General features: G+C 34.2%; 1 protein-coding gene across 2 annotated transcripts in view; it reads left to right on the top strand.

Annotated features, from left to right (window-relative positions):
* Positions 1–19,450, top strand: part of LOC119836000 (irregular chiasm C-roughest protein-like) — a 97,433-nt gene that overhangs the window by 23,029 nt on the left and 54,954 nt on the right. For both annotated transcript variants that reach the window (XM_038361159.1, XM_038361158.1), the window contains exon 2: positions 19,030–19,264. In XM_038361159.1, coding sequence (XP_038217087.1) covers positions 19,130–19,264 — 135 coding nt within the window. In that variant the 5' untranslated portion in view covers positions 19,030–19,129. The remainder of the gene's footprint in view (positions 1–19,029; positions 19,265–19,450) is intronic.

Below are 19,450 nucleotides of genomic sequence, written 5' to 3'. Positions count from 1 at the left end.
TTTATGAAACATTTATTATATAGAAAAAAAACATTTTGTTGAACAATAGTGAGCGTTACTTTCCGAGAGGCAAATAAACATAGGCAAATAATTATTTAAAACTAACAATCGACAGCCCTAAACAGCAAAAGTGTAATAAATTATTTATTTCCGACCCTTTCTCGTTCTAATAGACCGGGCTCTCGCGAGGCTTGTATCTAGACGGTTGATTTTCTATCAAAGAGCGATCGCCGAAGCATTTTCTAGAAGTTCAATCTCCATATAAATATTATAATATAATTTTAAATGTATATTCGTTATGGGAACATTATCAATATTATTATATGTGACGTATTCATAAATTAATGAGAAAGTATGATACATAGATTTCGTTTATTTTGTTTGTTTGTATTGTACTACAACCTAGCATACCTGAGGAATACTGTTTTATGTTTATATGTAACTATATTACTGCCTGCGGTTTGGGCCGCTCTGTCAAGGAAAAATATCAGTGCCGGGGTTTTCCCGCACACTTATTATTCCCGTGAGAAATCTGGTATAAACTTATATCTGTACAGGATTTCATCCAAATCAGTTCAGTGCATTAGCGGGTAGAAGAGACAGACGAATAGACAAAATTACTGTAGCATTTATAATATTTAGAAATTAAAAACTTTTTAACGGATTTTAAACGCGATTTATTTATTATTTTATTAACCCGACGTTTCGAACACTTTACAGCCTCCCCGCCTCAGTCTCCCTGTGACCACGCTCGCCGTAGTGTTGTAAACGTCGGGTTAATAATAAAATTAATAAATCGCGTTTAGACGTCGTTAATTTCTAAATGTATAATAATCGCGTAAAATGAAACTCAAGAAAATGCTATTTATATTACCAGGGATAATAGCATCATTTACATCATCAGTAACTTCAGTTACTAGACCTTGCTAAATGCGGGCGATTCTTGTCAAAATCATCAGCTTACTTAGTCTGAAACTTGATAAAGAAATTGTCATTGTCATAGTCATCAGCCCATATATGTTCCCACAACTGGGACACAGGCCTCCTATGAGGGTTCAGGAAATAATCCACCACGCTGGCCAAGTGCGGGTTGGCAGATGTCACATGTCGTCGAACTTTAAATTCTCGGACATCCCGGTTTCCTCACGATGCTTTCCTTCACCGTTTTAAGCAGTGGTGATGTTATCCACATGTGTAGAGAAAATGAAAACTCAATTTATTTCCTGCACGCTCGCCCCGGTCTCGAACCCTGACTTATCGATTTTAAAGTCCGCGGTTCTCACCACTGAGCCACCGCTGAAAGCATAAGATAAAGAAACGGTGATAAACAATTTACAAATAAAGCATATAATTGCAATGGAATTTGTCACAGTTTAGCCTCGTCTCCTGCTACCACACTCTTATTGAAAGCCGAGTATTTAATGGGCAAGCAAATTCACTAGGGAATTTATGATCTAGAAATGTGAATAAAATGTTAAAATGAAAATATTTATGTAGGCGTCGATTTCATTTAATGTTTGTAGGCGTTCAAACATATTAACTTTATTGAAATCACTAAAGCATAATAAATCGACTAGACTTTCATAAAATTAGAAATTTAACGTTTAAATATAGTTTTTATATTCAATTTCTGCGTTATATTTAATATTTTTCAGTGAAATGGGTTGTTGATAGATGGATTATTAAGAAATAAAAAACGACTCTGCAAAGCTAGGTAATAATTATAATAGTTTTGCGCCCGTGACTTTGCCTGCAATATCAAAGGAAATTCCCACAACAAACACCACGGTAAAATGAGCATGTGTCACTTCTCTAGCCTCCTATCTTCAGGCACAAATGTCATATCATTATATCGCTCCGTTGCGACGTGATAGAATGATAAACATTTTTTTGGATTTAAAATAAAAATATAACTATTCTAATACATACAATATTAATATAGTACTGACAATTAGTACGTAGTTTTTTATGTTGAAAAATTATATTACGCAATTATATATATTTTCTTTTACAATGTCAATTTATTTTTCGGTAATATGTACTGTAAAGAACAAATAAATAATAATAAATAAAACTTTACGTACTCTTCTTGTCGATCTGCTTTTCTCAACAGCGATATCTCTCATCTTAAATTAATTATGAAATATAATATCAAAGGAATCAAATACAAAACGGACACATAACTAAATACTAAAATTAAAATTCAAAATACTTAAAAATATGACTTGCATGTAACGATTTAAAACCGGTTTTCAATCGTGCTTGGCGCCAGACTGACACCGCGATGCTATTTATTAGTTATTTCCTCTCACCGAAATATACAGTTACATATTAAAATTATTAATGAAGGATGAAGCAGTGAAATTATACGCCACTGCTTAAATGGGGCTGATACGAATCCTACTAATATTATAGATGAAAAAGTTTGTAAGAATGTGTGTATTTGTTGCTCTTTCACGCAAAAACTGCCTAACCGATTGCAATGAAATCTGGTACGTAGACAGCTGGACAACTGGAATAACATATAATCAAGTTTTTATCCTATACTCCTACGGGATACGGACTTACGCGGGCGAAACCGCGTTGCGCAGCTAGTATGTTTATAATAAACTTATTTTGTATAACATTCTGGTGCAATCATGGCACATTCATTATTACGGGTGGAAGAAATTTTAAGAACAATCGATATTTGAAATTGCTTTTAAATGCTACATTAAAGTCATTAAAAGTGAAGTCCCGTGTCCCCTAGTGGGGTATGGGGCAGATGATGAACATCTGTTTCACTGATCGATTTTCTTTACGGACAAGTAGGTGATCAGCCTTCTGTGTCCTGCCAGACCGAGACATTTTTTTTGTGCGTCCTCACCGGGAATTGAACCCAGGATCCCTCGGTTCTGCGCTTACGCGTTAACCACTGTACCAAGGAGACGGTCATACACTAAAAATCATTAGGTTTTGGTTAATTACTCGAATTTAGACCTTATAAAAGTTTATTAAGAAACCGATGACCTTTTGGGCAATTAATTTAATTTTTCATTTATATTTTAATTACGCTATAGGTAGATATAGTATCGAGTTCTTTATATATTGGCTTAGGTTATATGCAAGTAGGTTATTATTCCGAGACTACAACGAAACCTAATAAACGATTCTAACTTCGGAACAAAGGTGTTTTCAACTTAAAATTACTTAATTTTGACTTAATATATATAATAATTGACTTAATATTGAATTAATTAATTATTAATAAGTAACATTAGCAGTTTTTCTATTTTATACTAGCAATTTAATGTTATAAAGACGAAACTTTTGTGCTATTGTATGTTTGTAACGTTTTCACGCAAAAACTATTGGACCCATTTCAAAACTCATTCACCATTAGAAAGCTCCAACTTCCCTGAGTGACACAGGCTATAAATGTACCACAGGCGGAGCCGGGACGAGCAGCTAGCTTAATATAAAAATAACAAAATTTACATGAATTACATAAATAATATCACATATAAATAAAGATACTTAAAAAAAATCATTAAATGATTAAGTAAATTGTTGACTCTTAAGAACTCATTAAATTATTGTATTGTCGGCGATCCTTGTTTAGTGTATTAAGTTTGAATAAAATCTGTCCATTCAAAGTGAGTCATTTTGACTCCAATGGAATCGGTTACATACAAACATACAGGTAAAGGTAAACGTATTAAAATAATTAATTTTATATTACGTTAATAGAAGCAATTAATTTTATATCAGTCACTTCTATTTAATTAATTCATCTACTCCTAATTTCAATTTTTAAACTGTGGAAATAACACAATATTTTATTAATAAACGATGGAAGCAACCGTCAAAGATCTGTATCACACCGTATCGAAGCATTTACATGTTAATTAGACTGTATGCCATCTTGTTGACGCTCCAGGCATCAATACGGTGTGATATACGGACATAATGATGTTCTATGGGGCTGCCTTGTTTTATAGAAGCATCGAGCAATCGAATCGTTTATAACTCTAATATTATAAATGTGAGAGTTTGTTTGTTTGGATGTTTGTCCGTCAATCACGCCGAAACTATACGGATTTTGAAGAAATTTGGTATACAGACAGGGTATGAGCTGACTTGGATGATAGGATATTTTTTATCACGATTAAATGTTCCCTTGAGAAAAAACAGGAAACTTGTTATCCGGGCGGAGCCGGGACGTGCGTCTATTTATTCAATATGTTTAAAATAGTTCTAAATATTTTCAAATTTGTAATTTTTATGTCCGATTTAATTTTTTATTTAAATCATTTTACTTTGAAGTATACTTTGAAGAATATATATATTATTTAAAATTTCCTCACATTTGCATTGCCGTTGTTACGTTAATAAGGTTGAATTTCGCTTAAACATCATCACCATTTACGAAAGTCATTAATCAAAACACTATAGTGTGTCAAAAATGATCAAAAAAATTGAACCTTGCAAGTTTTTAACGATACAAGTTGTTTGACGGGTCTGTGTTTCATTTTAATTGATTTAACATGTCACGATTATCTTATTAAGCTTAACAATTTAACGCTTATAAAGATTATTAAATGACTGCTTAGTTCCAGGTATCCATTCTTTCGTATGGCTATTGGTAGGTCATCGCTACATAGTGTACACAAGGAAGTCGTTTCCAGCTGTCTATACGCTTAGATATTTCAAATTCCCAACATTTTGATTTGTTATTCAATAGATAGATAGATTCAAGGAAGGTTTCAAGGAGATTCAAGAAAATAATCTATTAATTGTCTTCGATTTTAACGCGTGCGTAACCGCGGGAAAATGCTAGTAATTTTGCATGCGAAAGTGTGTTTGTTTGTTTTTCTTTCTGACACGTTGTAACACAGTAAAATATACTTAGATAGGTGGCTAGAGATTGAGATAGGCTACTTTTTGTAAAGCGTATAGGCATTTATCCCGGGCGAAACCAGGATAAGCGTATGATCTATTCTTATATTATAAAGCTGAAGAGATTGTTTGTTTGGTGAAACGAACGCGCTAATCTCAGGAACTACTGGTACGATTTAAAGAATTCTTTCAATGTAAGATATTAGATAACTGATTTATTGAGGGAGGCTATAGGCTCTATAACTAACGAGGGCGTATCCGGGCGGACCGCTAGTACAGGCAGACATTAAAGGCTAAATATAGGTTCGTCAGTCGCGTCTAGTTTGAATAATTAATGCAATTACAGCAGTATAGGATGTCTAACGTAACAAACAAACAGAATTGGCGAATTCAGAGTTTATATTGACGATGTAGGTGAATGGAGTAGACGAGATGTGTCCCGCGGTTTCACTCACGTCGAAAATTATATTAAAGAGCCTTATAGCCTTCCTCGAAAAATCAAATATCTAACAATGAAATAGTTTTTTAAATCCGACCGATATTTCCTGAGCTTTTTGCGTTCAAACAAACAAATAAACCTTAGCTTTATATTATAAGTAAAAGAGATTTAAATTTCGACATCGTTAAATTTATGATTACATAAATTACCTACATGAAAACTAACATTATATAAAGGTATCAAATATTTTAATATCTGTGTAATACAGGCCCTACGGCCCTACGGCCCACGACTTTACTTAAGATTACGTCACTGTATTATTTCTCATTGGTCCTATTAACTGAAGCTTCTATATTACGAAATTCATCCAAAACTATTCATTCATTTATATATAGAAGATCAACAAGCTGATGAATACTTGCTATATTATTGAAAAGTATATTGTATTTTAATGTTAAACTACATGCTACTAGTCCTATGTCCGCTGTTCAACCAGTGAAAAGTTCTGCGGAAACAAGCACAAAAATAAAGTAAAATTGCGAACCTCCTTCTTTTTGTAAGTCGGTTAACGAAATGGGCAGGGTGATATTTCATTAGCGGATCATTTTTGCCATTATCCAAGGGTTGGCGGAAATACCAGATGTCATTTTGTATATGGCTTAATCTATCTCGGAGAACCCAGATACATTAAAACAGAAAGTTGTTAAACTGTCATTAAACCGACTTCAAAACAGGATGAGGTTGCCAAGTGGACTGTATTGTATTGAGTGTGTTAGCTTAGAACTTCCGACCGATTTTGATAATTTATTAGAAAGCTGATATCTTCATAAAAATAACATCACCATCATATCAACAAAAATAACGTTTCAAAACTATTTGTTTCATAAACTTGTGTACTATATATTATATAGTATATATAGTAAACATAGTATTTTTTCATGTTTGATTTTACGCGAGTATTATACATTTAGAAATTAAAGACTTTGCAACGGATTTTAAACGCGATTTATTCGCGAGTAAGTCGCGTTTAAAATCCGTTATGAAGTCTTTAATTACTATAGAAAACATGTAATTTATTATAAATGACGTTTTGCCCGCGATGGACTCCTACTCAACCGATTTTAATAAAACCTACACATTATATGCAGTTCGATCGAACTTAAAAGATAGGATAGTTTATATTATTTCAATGAAATAACTACCCAGGCGAAGACGGGGCGAGCATCTAGTATAATATACAACAATAAAGACCTATAATAACTAGGTAATCTATTTGCATAACGCGATAAAAATTCCATTGTCAATTTATGTATCCTCTTTAGCAAATTCAGGATATGTCGGTACAAAAATAAATTGCAAATCGAGCGATCCGATTAAGGGGTTGTCAAGCTATGGGCACGTCATTAAACAGTTTATATTACGTAAAATGTACAAGCTGAAATGTTCTTTATCGCGTTGGAATAGATGATACAATTGCACGTTACAATAACAAAGGCTATGTATAAACAAGTTAGCTGTTACTTCCGTTCCCAGAAGGATCGAGGATGGGGCAAAAAATTTGAAAAAAACATCCCGTGAGACAGTGAAATTGTGGTTGACGGCCTGTTTCTAGCATGTTGGGATAGTTATTTTAATATTGCCTGTATTATACAACCTAGGTTGTTTAATATAAAGCTAGGCTATATTATGTTATAGCGTAGGCAATAGAATATTATACTATTTATTAAAAAAAGAAAGAAAGATACATAAATAATAATTATAGTCGACTAGCTGAACCCTACTGGTTTCACCTGTAGGTCTGAATCCCGTACAAATATCGGGAGAAAAAGTTGCCTATGTGTTATTCCAGTTGTCCAGTTATCTACCTACCAAATTTAATTGCAATCGGTTCAGTAGTTTTTGCGTGAAAGAGTAGCTAACATCCATAAATACATACATCCTTTCATACTTACAAACTTTCGCGTTTATATTAGTAGGAAGACAATCTGCCCAATTATAATTATATGAAGCTATGGAGTTTGATTGTTCTTTGTTTGATCCAACTAATCTCGGGAACTACCGGTCAAATTGAAAATATACCAATTTTTTGTGTGTTGTATTTAATTAATGTTTTGAAATTTATTATTTGGTGGTTTCGAATGTGGAGAGAAAATCCTATAAAATCTTACAGGACGGACGACGAATTATTTACTTTTAATTTAAAGATCACAATCGATGGTCGATGTTTACACTTTTACAACCGTTACGTAGGAACCGCAAGGTAAATAAAAATAAAGAAAAGGTTCGTTTGAAAAACCAGACACCCATCCGTGCGGTGAAAGAAAAACTAAACTAAAAATTTTACAATTTAATCCTACCGCATTATTTTCGAGCGTACCACCTCATTTCTTAGAACCTCAGTTCAGCTGATACGAACGCGCTTATCTAATTGCAACCTTGACCAATTGCGATAGGGTGCAAATTTGAACGTAGCATCACCCAACGTACAGTACGGCCCAATTATGAAGGAAACGATCTTCAGACACGAATCGAATTACCTTATTACCGGGCATATGTTGGTTTTAAAGCCTTGATTTACTCGTAAATAAACACCCGCAAACGAGGTACTACTTAACTTCAAATGGATGGTTAACTTTTCCCATAACTGCTTATGGCGTGGATGTTTGTAGACACGGCAGGTTACTGGCGTGTCTGTGTGGATTTATATCTTCAAATTGTTTACATGTGTATGTAATGATAGGCGTGGATTTATTTGTGTTGTATTCGAATTTAACATATAGTGTAAGATTCAACTGTTCGTTTCTGCGTGTGTCTGTTTTAGTTTTTGACGAAAAAAAATTACGAATTTGAAGGAAGCGAAGAAGTCAAGAAGAAGGCGAAGAGTCCGATTAGCAAATGCCCCCCGCATTAAAAATTGGCATATATAATTAACAGGTAAAGATTGTTACCAACCACGATTGGTCATGACTGTGTGTCTGTATGCGTAGATCTTTAAAATGACACAACAGATTTGATAGAATTTTGTAACAGATAGAGTCATTCAAAAGGAAGGTCTATATGTATATATATCATGTATAATTGCACCCGTGAGAAGCAGGGGCGGGATGTTAGTTGTATGATATGTTTTAGATGTGTATTCATAACTGAGATTATCCTCAACTATAATTCTTAAAATAAACCGTCTAGACGGTTTCTTTTTAGAGATTTATAAAGTTGCCTTATACTGCTGAAATATCTCAAGGGGATATTCATATTAATTCATATGAAATCTATATCTGGAACGAAATATTCGAGAGTAAGAGTTCTTGTATTTTTAACTAGCTTGGACCGACTTCACCTGGGAAAAGCTAAATAAATTTTGACATTAAATTTTATGTAATTTTCAATTTACACACGCACACTTAAACATACCCGCATATACACTCACACACCCATACGTATAAATGCATATACACTCACACACCCATACGTATGAATGCATATGCACACACACACACAAATACATGTACACACAGAGATACGCCAAACTTATATCGTCGTTTTTGCGTCAGAAGTTGAAAATCTGAAACTTCATACTCAAACAAACATACAGTATGGATTTTTGTAACTCGTAGGTTCACCATTACATAAATTTTTTTGGTTTTTTTTTAAATAGACGTATTATTGATTCAAGAGGAAGGTTTATATGGTTAATACAATAGACAAGTAGGGGTGGGGGGAATGAGTTTTACTTAGAATCTAATGCGTGCGAAGGGGTTTTTTCATAACTACCCATGTATCTGATCCCACGTCAGTAAATATTTATCTTCTACAAACTGAACAAACACGCTAATTACTATTTTTGCGTTTTCTTATCAAATGCCAGTGCTACATCGCTAGGGATTACTCCGTTCACTATAATTGGCCTTACTAATTGGGCGCCAGTTAATTACCATCCGATCCGATTTGATCATGTGCTGACAAGACGTAATTTGTAGCTATGAGCGTGACATCTGAGCTTGTGCTCAGTGAACACCCTGTATTTGGCTGTAAAAAAGACAGATCGTGTTTTAAGAACACCCTGTATTTAGGTGTGTGTTAGAATCGCGCTTTTGCTAATGTTTTGCAAGGGAATTTTGAAAGCGGTCGCTATCAAATCATACGATTTTTACTATAGATGGAAAGGTTTTTTTAAATACTAGATAGAGAATCAGTTTCAAACGAGATATCGTAAGGGCGATACTGAAAATCAGTACTATACCCAAAGAAAGGATCAGCGACCCACTTACTATTTCACTTACTAATACACACATTTCTTAAATAAATAAAAGAACAATAATTAAGCGTTAAAGCTAAACCCTACATATCTTTTAACACTTGCGCAGTCGGCAGTCAGTACAGTACGGTCGGTCCAATACTGTAAGAAAAAAAATGAAAGACTTCATAATCACTCAAATACGAAAAATAAATTAAGATATCAACTACACCTAATCATCGTCACTCGCTACCCTAAAAATATTCATTATTTTATTTCATCCATTTTTATCATTAAATTTTTATCTTACATTATCATAATATGAAGGTATATTTAATGGTGATACGTCCACCGTTTCCTTAATTTTCCTTTGTCGTTTTTTTTAGTTATCTCAGAACTTTTTATTAACTACCAAATAACAATAATCAAGTACAATACAATGCAGTATTTTACATTAAAACCTTCATTAATAAACATGTAAAAAATCAAGTATTATATTACGAAGTGTAATGAAAATAGATAAATCCTATCCTATTCATATTATAAATGTGAAAGTTTGTAAGGATGTGTCTGTGTTTGTTGCTCTTTCACGCAAAAACTACTGAACCGATTGCAATGAAATTTGGTATGTAGACAGCTGGACAACTGGAATAACACATAGGCAACTTTTTATCCCGATATTCCTACGGGATACGGACTTACGCGGGTGAAACCGCGGGGCGCAAGTAGTAAGCTATAATATAGACTTTTCTGCAAGATCCGATCATAATACTCAAAGCGGGAAGATGCTTTGCAGCAGGAAATTAGAATTCAATTGTTTCCTGCAGTCTTGTATCGTAGTTTAAAATAACGCGAAATTGCGTTCATAGCGAAGTTTTATATACATTACTAGCTGCACGCCCCGGCTCCGTCCGTTTCTTTCGTTTCAGTTGGATCAAATTGCACATGGTGTGCAAATTTTATTGAAATCTGTTGAGTTGTTTAGGAGTCCGTCGCGGACAAATAACGTAACACGTAATCGATAAATATATTAACATTATTTATATATGCCTGGAAGAGATCACTTCTAAGTGATAAGGCCGCCAAACAAATTGTACGCTTTATTTTATTCATTATTATTACTATCTCTAAGTTCTAGTAACTATGTACAATCTTGTTGAAGAGTTAAATAAATAAATAAAATAAATAAATATGAAAACTAGCTGACCCGGCAAACGCTGTTCTGCCTTACTCTTATCATTTAGGGGTATGAAACATAGATGTTGACCGATTCTCAGACATACCCATTATGCACACAAAATTTCATAAGAATCGGTCCAGCCGTTTCGGAGGAGTTTGGTAACTAACGTTGTGCCGCGGGAAATTTATATATATTGTAAATTGTAAATTTGTATAATTTTGTAGTAATAAATAAATAAATAAAATAAATAAAATAAATAAATTCCAGTTAACATCACCAGTAGCCCTGAACATGGCTACACCAAATTACAAAAGAAGGAAATCGGAAATATAAAATGCAAGTTAAAATATTCATCTAATCACATCTCGGTTAACTAGATACTGTCGGTTAAAACATTAACGGATACCCTAGCAGATGCCAGCATCCGGACTGTCTACGCTAAATATAACAAGCTGAATTTAGACATGCAATGGATTCGTCTATGAGGACTCTACTCTATACTGATATCATAAAAGGGTGGATTTGAGTGCATGTTTGAAACAATTTAACTCGAAAACTACTGAATTGATTTCGAAAGTTCTGCCAACACCGGAAAGCTGAATTATTTATTTCATTCCGAATCAACCCAGGCGGTGCGGGGATGAGCGGTTAGTGTTTGATAAAGTAAGATATGTGACTTAACGTGCTTAGTTAATTTCAATTGAATTGTATGTGGGTAGTTTTGAATTTTATGCAAATTATTTGAGAATTGCCTTATTACTACATATCTCCCGTGAAAATAGTAAACAAAAAACAAATTAATATATTTTTGATTACATAAACGGCTTTGTGTACAATTTAAAATTAACTATATTACAATTATTGGATTTTATAGTGGAATATGTGATCGGAATTTACTAATTGAAGTATGATTACGATTACTTAATTACATTATTAAGCGCTAATACAATAGAATAATATCACATGTATTTTAAATATTTATTCATCTCACTGAAAGACGAATCGAAAAATCCTTAAGTAAATCCATCAAAGTTGCATAAACCCAAAACGTAACCGCTACGCGTTCAGAAATCCAATTTAAAATAAGATGTTTTTGTAAAAGTATTATTTGGAGGGGATCTTGGAGTTAAACCGATAGCTGAATCGATTGGATCCGTGGAATTTGCATTTATCTATCGGCTTGTGGTGATTCAATTTATCCAATGCTGTTCGAGTTGCGTGTGTTATTTTAAATAACTTGGTTTTAGATGGAACGAATATACGCAATCCTACTTATACTACTAATATTATAAATGCGAAAGTTTGTAAGGATGTGTGTGCGTTTGTTGCTCTTTCACGCAAACACTACTGAACGAATTGCAATGAAATTTGGTACGTAGATAGCTGGACAACTGAAATAACATATAGGCAACTTTTTGTCCCGATATTCCTACGGGATACGGACTTACGCGGGTGAAACCGTGGGGCGCAGCTAGTCTTTCATATATGAAAATTTCCTTTTTATATCGTAGTGGGCAATTAGGCTGATGGTTCGACTGATTGTAAGCGAACACCACCATTGCCCAGAGTTAGTGGGTCTGCGATTGCGCTGCCAGCTTTGATGTGGTAAGGAAAGAAGGAATGGATTAGACAGGGTGAGGAAAAGGAAACGGGCCTCCGGTTCCCCATTGTATTTTGTTTCAATCATTTAAGACTTCCATTTATAAATCTACTATCAATGTTAAAACTACGCAACGGATTTTGTTGCTGTTTTTTAGTAGATACCGATTGACCGCCTCCTTGGTACAGTGGTTAACGCGTGAGCTTAGAACCGAGGGTCCTGGGTTCAATTCCCGGTGGGGACGCACAAAAAAAAATCTCGGTCTGGCAGGACACAGAAGGCTGATCACCTACTTGTCCATAAAGAAAATCGATCAGTGAAACAGATGTATATCATCTGCCCCATACCCCACTAGGGGACGCGGGACTTCACTTTTAGTAGATAGGTTAAAGATAAAAAAAAATATTGATAATAAAGCCACACAGAAATAGAAAAATGTAAGAAAAAACATAATAAAAGTATAGAAATTAAAAACTAGAACAAAATATTACACATTAAAACTTACAACCTAAAAAATAACACAAGTACAGTGCGGCAACGTCCGTTATCAAAACAGATGAAAGATAGGTTCTCAAGGAAGGTTTTAATATGTAATTAAATATTATTAAATAAACAAGACAATGCCGGCGAAGAAAGCCGGTTACATCCAAACGGCTAGCCCAAAAGCTTTCAAGGAGACGAACCCTCCATCTTGCTTTAAATAGAGCGTGAAATGCGACTATTTTTAAATCGCATTAAGTTAGTGTCTTAGACGGGGGTGGTTAAAAATATACATCGGCGGAATGATCTTACGGAGATAGTGGCACGCGACAGCTTACGGAATACGGTTGTGGTTGATAGCTGCTTTGTTTGGGAGTGGATTATGTTTTTGGATAATTTCATCAGATAGAAGGTAAGGTATAAACCTTGTATAAACGTTGACGTATAAATTTATTATCAAATAAACACGTTTCCTTGCATTCAATAATATTACACTTATTTTAATACAATAATGTTGTAATTGTTTATACAAAAAGACTAAATCTTCAAATTGTTAGAAGTAGACCCACCTGATATATATAATAACAAATTTTCTTCAGCTGACATATTTAGGTTATCACGTCCTAGATTTAAAAGTGCGATTATTCAAATAGTAAATAATCTGAAAAACTAACACACGCATTCACACACACTACTCATCCACTCACACTCACACAGTCACATTAATAGGCTTCGATTTTGTTTGATACCTGTTCTTTACTCATATTTAATGTTATTGTATTAGTTATATTGTTTGTAAATAAGTAATTGTATTTAAGTTTACCTGTAACTCTTTATTTTACATAAGGGAAGTTGTAGTTGTAGTTTTTGCATGGTTTTTGTACACGATTTTTCAGTTATTGGTGTGGCTTATAATTGGCGTATCTCATTTGTAATTAGAATAATTATCTTATTAATAGTTGTAAGGTACCGTTATGAATAAAATAAAAATAAAATAAAAATAGACAAAATTTAAATGGGGTCATGGCAGGCACCAGATTTTAAATATAAAAATAATAAAAATTGGTTTACATATTAAACAGTTCTGAGGAAACAGAAATTACATTGGAATCAATACTCCGTTTTTTGAAGTCGGCTAAAAATTATAATGACTTCAATCCACTAACGAATAACATTCAGTTTTTTAAAGTAACCTTACTTTAAAAAATAGGAGGTAAATACGTAAATTTAATGTTGTAAGTAATCAACAATAATAAATTAATAAACAAGGATAGTGTAAAAAGTTAAAAAACATGTTTTTATTGTAGAATCTACTAAATTGTCTTACTTGGTCTTATCGATCCTAATCAGGATAATAAGATAAAATAATGACATTATTGTAATGTCACCAATTTATACTGATATCAACAAGAGGACAAACAAACAACCTTTTTGTTCTTTGGTATATTTATATGTTTGTAGCGTTAACGTTAACACTTTTTGGAAAGATCTAATCTTAATTTATTTCACCGCTAGCTAGCTACGTCCCGTGATTTCACCCGCGTAAGTCCGTATCCCGTAGGATAATCGGGATAAAAAGTTGCCTATGTTATTCCAGTTGTCCAGCTGTCTACGTACCAAATCTCTTTGCAATTGGTTCAGTAGTTTTTGCGTGAAAGAGCAACAAACACACATCCTTACAAACTTTCACATTTATAATATTAGTAGGATTAGTAGGATAGTAGGAAATAGGATTGGAAAGCTGCAATTTCACTGAGTGACATAGGCTATATAAAAACCACGGGCGAAGCTGGGGCGAATAGCTAGATTAATAAGTATTCAAAGTCGAAATTGAAACGGTTGTATATAAACATACATATAAATAATATTTCGATAATATAATCATAGATTGCGTCAGTTTTGCCGCCGTAAAGTTATCTACTAATGACTCGAACATCTAATTACGTATAACTCAATATTAAACCCAATTTGTACGAAACGTAAATGTTTTAAAATAACCAGTTTTAACGGTGTCTTTGATCTATTTTTTTTTGAATCGAATCACTTTTAGATCTTTAGATTTACGTTTGTAATCCTGTCCATTTATTATTATGCCCAAATGATTAATTAGGCATCTAATTGTCGGTGAATACACGTTTGGGTGGTTTTTTTTATTTCTTCTTTATTTTTTGCTTAATACCTGTCGTTTTAAAATTATAGCCTACTTGCTGTTGTCCGCAGCTTCGCCCGTGGTCGAAATAAAATTTTAAAATACAATCTTTCATCCAAATTTCTTATTTTATCCCCTTGGTTGTAGTTTTTTTCAGTCCTTTCTTAGCGGATGCTTTAATCATCATTATCGATTTTTTTTTTAATCCGAAACATAGCCAAGCTTTTCAACTGACTTCACAAAAGGAGGTTATCAATTCGCTTGTACTTTTGTTGTCGGCTTTGTTATCTCATACTGCTGAATGGGTGAAACTATTTTCAGGGTTAAATTTTTATTTGAAGGGTGGAGCCTTATTTGGTAAATTTAGTATATTTATGATTATTTCAAAGAGATTTCAATATGAACCCTACAAACAATATACACTAGCTGCGCCCCGCGATTTCACCCGCGTAATTCCAGCTGTCTACGTAACAAATTTCCTAGCAATCGGTACAGTAGTTTTTGCGTGAAAGAGTAACAAACATCCATCGTTCGCGTTTATTATATTGATAGTGGGATTCTCACTACATGGGATACATTACGTTATCCGTAGCTTAGCCTTATTCGAACTAATCAAGTTGAGATTACCGCGACCGTAATGAATACAAAGATACATAACTCTGGGAATGGGAATATGAGATGTAGTCTAAGAGCTGGTGATACATTTTGTCTACAAATTTATGTTAAGCTAGCTGACCCGGCAAACGCTGTTCTGCCTTACTTTTGTCAATCAGGGGTATGAAAAATAGATTTAGTTCGATTCTGGGACCGGTTAGGTGTCATTTGCATGATATGCATACAAAATTTCATAAGTAATTAATACTAACATTTCGCCCACGGCTTCGCCCGCTTAATATAAGAAGATGGAAACCTCCGGATTCCGATTGATAAAACTATCATACTTTCGCATTTTTAATATTAGTAGTGTATCCTATCAATTTGGATATCATTATAGATACTGTACTGTACTGTACTGTGTGTTTTGTTGCCAATTGATTAATATGTTTAACAGTCATATTTAAATCAATATTTTTATTGCTTGTATTTGAAGATGATTTTAAAATCGATTTATTTTTATGATAATATCATTACACGTTTTAAAATATTTTCAATTGTTAGATAAGTGTTAATTTATTAGTATTTTATTCTTGTGCAATTCATCGAATACCTAATATGCAATTTATTTTAAGAGTTCCGCCGAACCCACTTCATACAGTTCATTTCCTTTTAGAATATTGCATTTCTATTCAAAGGAAAATCCGCTCAAAGTGGATGTTAATTAAAGCATAAATTACAATCTTTGAGACGCCAACAACAAGGGGTGTATTAGTTGTAATGATCTTGATTATTATGCCTTTAAACTGTGTACTTCTTGGAGCTTTTAATTTTTTTCGAACCCTTAACTTTAACTTTTAGATTTATAGCATTGAAATCCTACTAATCCTATCCTACTCATATTAAAAATGCATAAGTTTGTAAGGATGTGTGTGTTTGTTGCTCTTTCACGCAGGAACTACTGATTGCAATGATATTTGGTACGTAGGCAGCTGGAAAACGGAAATAACATATAGGCAACTTTTTATCCCGATAGACCTATGGGATACGGACTTACGCGGGTGAAACCGCGGGGTGCAGCTAGGTGCTGTATAAATGAGAAATTTTGAAAGAATAGAAAAATCTTGGCGGGATTTGAACTCGCGTTCTTTGCCAAACCAACGCAACGCCTAGCCTCTCGGCCAACCGTTATCCCGCCACAGTAATCGAATTTCTTCTACCCATTCGGTTTTATGTGCCTTAGGGGCATAGATGGCGTGGGGTGCCCCTTTTTTCTACGTAATCACGTGCCCCTGGGACAGTACAACTATATAGATTTTATTCCAATGTTAAGAAAATATCGCGAAACGTAGCATTTAAATCCTAATAATATTATAACGCGAAGGTCCGTAATTACGGATGGATGTATGGCTCTTTGAAACGAAAACAGCTTATCGTATATCTATGAAATTTGGTATAGATATAGATTATAGACTGGATTAGAACATATGCTACTTTTCATCCAGGTACTACGAGTGACGCCGCGGGTTACAGCTAGTGTTTGATATATTAATACTTTTGTGATATTAATGCACTAATTAACTTTAAAATATAGAACTATTTTCTTAGGTTTTGTGTATTTTCATTACATATTATTAAGAATAAAATAGCAATATTACAATCGACTACAAATAATTTACTAGCTCTTAGACTACATATGACTACATATGGAAAAGGTTCACTTCTGGTTACATTACACCATTTCCTGTGCTTTCCCGTTTAATGGTATTTATAAAGTAGTTAAAAGAAAGATATCGCATGACATTTAGTATTTATAATGATATTGCACGACGTTGATGGTGTTTTTTATCTTTCTTAATATATGTAAATTACGTGTCACATTTTTTGTCTGCGATGGACTCCTAAACTGCTCAACCGATTTTGATTAATATTTCCACACTATGTGCAGTTTGAATCAATTTAAAAGATAGGATGGTATTTATTATTTGAATAACGGAAATGACTCCCCGGGCGGAGCCGGGGCGTGCAGCTAGTTTATTAAATGACGTTGTTTATTCCAAAGATTTATTCAGCAATCACTTGGATTCGGTTAATTGTGAATTGTAGTCAATTTTATAGATTCATTTTCCTTTTTTCTCAACTGACCTCAAAAAAAGAGGTTATTAATATGATTGTTTTTTCTAAACCTTTTACTAGGTGAATTCATTTTTATGATTCTTTCTGACTGACCTGAACTAATTGTTTCATAAATATAATATATGACACTAACGCTCCGCCCGGCTTCGTCCGTTGTACATATACAGCCTATAATATTCCTCAATAAATGGACTATCTAACACTGAAAGAATTTTTCAAATCGGACCAGTAGTTCCTGAGATTAGTGCGTTCAAACAAACAAACTATTCAGCTTTATAATATTAGTATAAATTATTATGTAAGCTATCGTTCTTTTTACGTTTTTAAATAAAATAAAAACAAATCAATACACACACATTCCCAATTGCGAACACACTTCAAATAAAATTGTAACTGAATAAGAAATATTTAAAGTAAACGTCAAAAGGCGGTCGCAAACCACTTAAACGAGGAAGAAATGTAAAAAACTAAAGGAGTATCAATACGGGAAACTTTGAAATTATGCGTCGAGTCTTCCCAACTTATTTATTTGATTAACCCGGTAGCGGATCGCTTCCAGGGCGAATGCGATGATGTATTTAAACTATAGCTCCTTTTCCTCACCCTTCTCAGTCTATTCCTTCTTTCCAGTCGTCAAACCTTTCCTTAACCCTTTGCCTTTAAAAGCGGGCAGCGCAGAGTTAGCGCTCTGCGAATGTTCATGGGCGGTGGTGATCGCTTACCATCAGGCGAACCACCAGCTCAGTTGCCCTTTAATGTCATAAAAAATATATCTTTTGAAATTTTCAACCGATATTCTCACAAAGAGGAGAGGATGTTCTCATATGGGCTGTACTTTTTTTGTTAGTGGATAACTCCATGGGTTTTCAACCGATTAGTTCTTTTTGTGTGATTGAGAAATGATATCGTGGGTCGCTTTGTAGAATCGGGCGTGATACTTCCCTCCGCAGGGACGTCTGTCGTCGTGAATATAAAATTATAAGTAACGAAAAACACTACTTTTAGTATAATCTTGTGTTTCATTTTACGCGAGCATTACATGTACAAATTAAAGACTTTTAACGGATGTTGAACCTGATTTATGCACTATATTATTAACCCGACATTTCGAACTCATTACAGCGACCGTGGTCACGGGAAGACTGAGACTGAGTCTATTGATTTTGATTCCGTTAAAAGTCTTTAATTTCTAAACACCATTTTTGTCTTAAGATACTCAATCTAACTACCGTCACAACCAAAATAACTCAAATCATTCATCTCAAAACGATTCACCCAAACCTCGCCGCACACCATTGAAAAATCTATTTAAAACTACAATTATCATTCTTTGTTTCAGAACACCGCCCGAAATAGCATGGCGCCTAAATGTTTAAAGTCCAACACGTAGGGGAGTACGTCCTCCCACGATGTAAATAGAATCGAGGGTAGAAGTAAAAATGTCGAACTGTAGACGCCGGTTGCGTGTGACGCGTGGGTTTCAACCGTTATTCCTACTGTTACGGACATTGCTGTGTTTGAGTGTGGTGTGGGGGTATCATGAGCAGAAGTTCGCCATGGAGCCGCAAGATCAGGTGAGCGAGCACTATTTACAGCTTTCTAATAGATTTAAGTGTTTATTGTGGGAGTCGAGCACGCTTCGGCACGAATTGGGCCAGCTCGCACCGGGGAAGTACCACACTACCACAGAAAACCGGCGTGAAATAGTGGCATGCCACTGTGTTTCGTACGGTGAGTGGGGGAGCCGGAGGCCTATTTCC

This window comes from Zerene cesonia, chromosome 22 (genome assembly GCF_012273895.1).
Source record: "Zerene cesonia ecotype Mississippi chromosome 22, Zerene_cesonia_1.1, whole genome shotgun sequence".
Lineage (NCBI taxonomy): Eukaryota > Metazoa > Arthropoda > Insecta > Lepidoptera > Pieridae > Zerene > Zerene cesonia.
The sequence above is the reverse complement of the archived record's forward strand: the minus strand, read 5'-3'. Positions and strand labels throughout refer to the sequence as shown.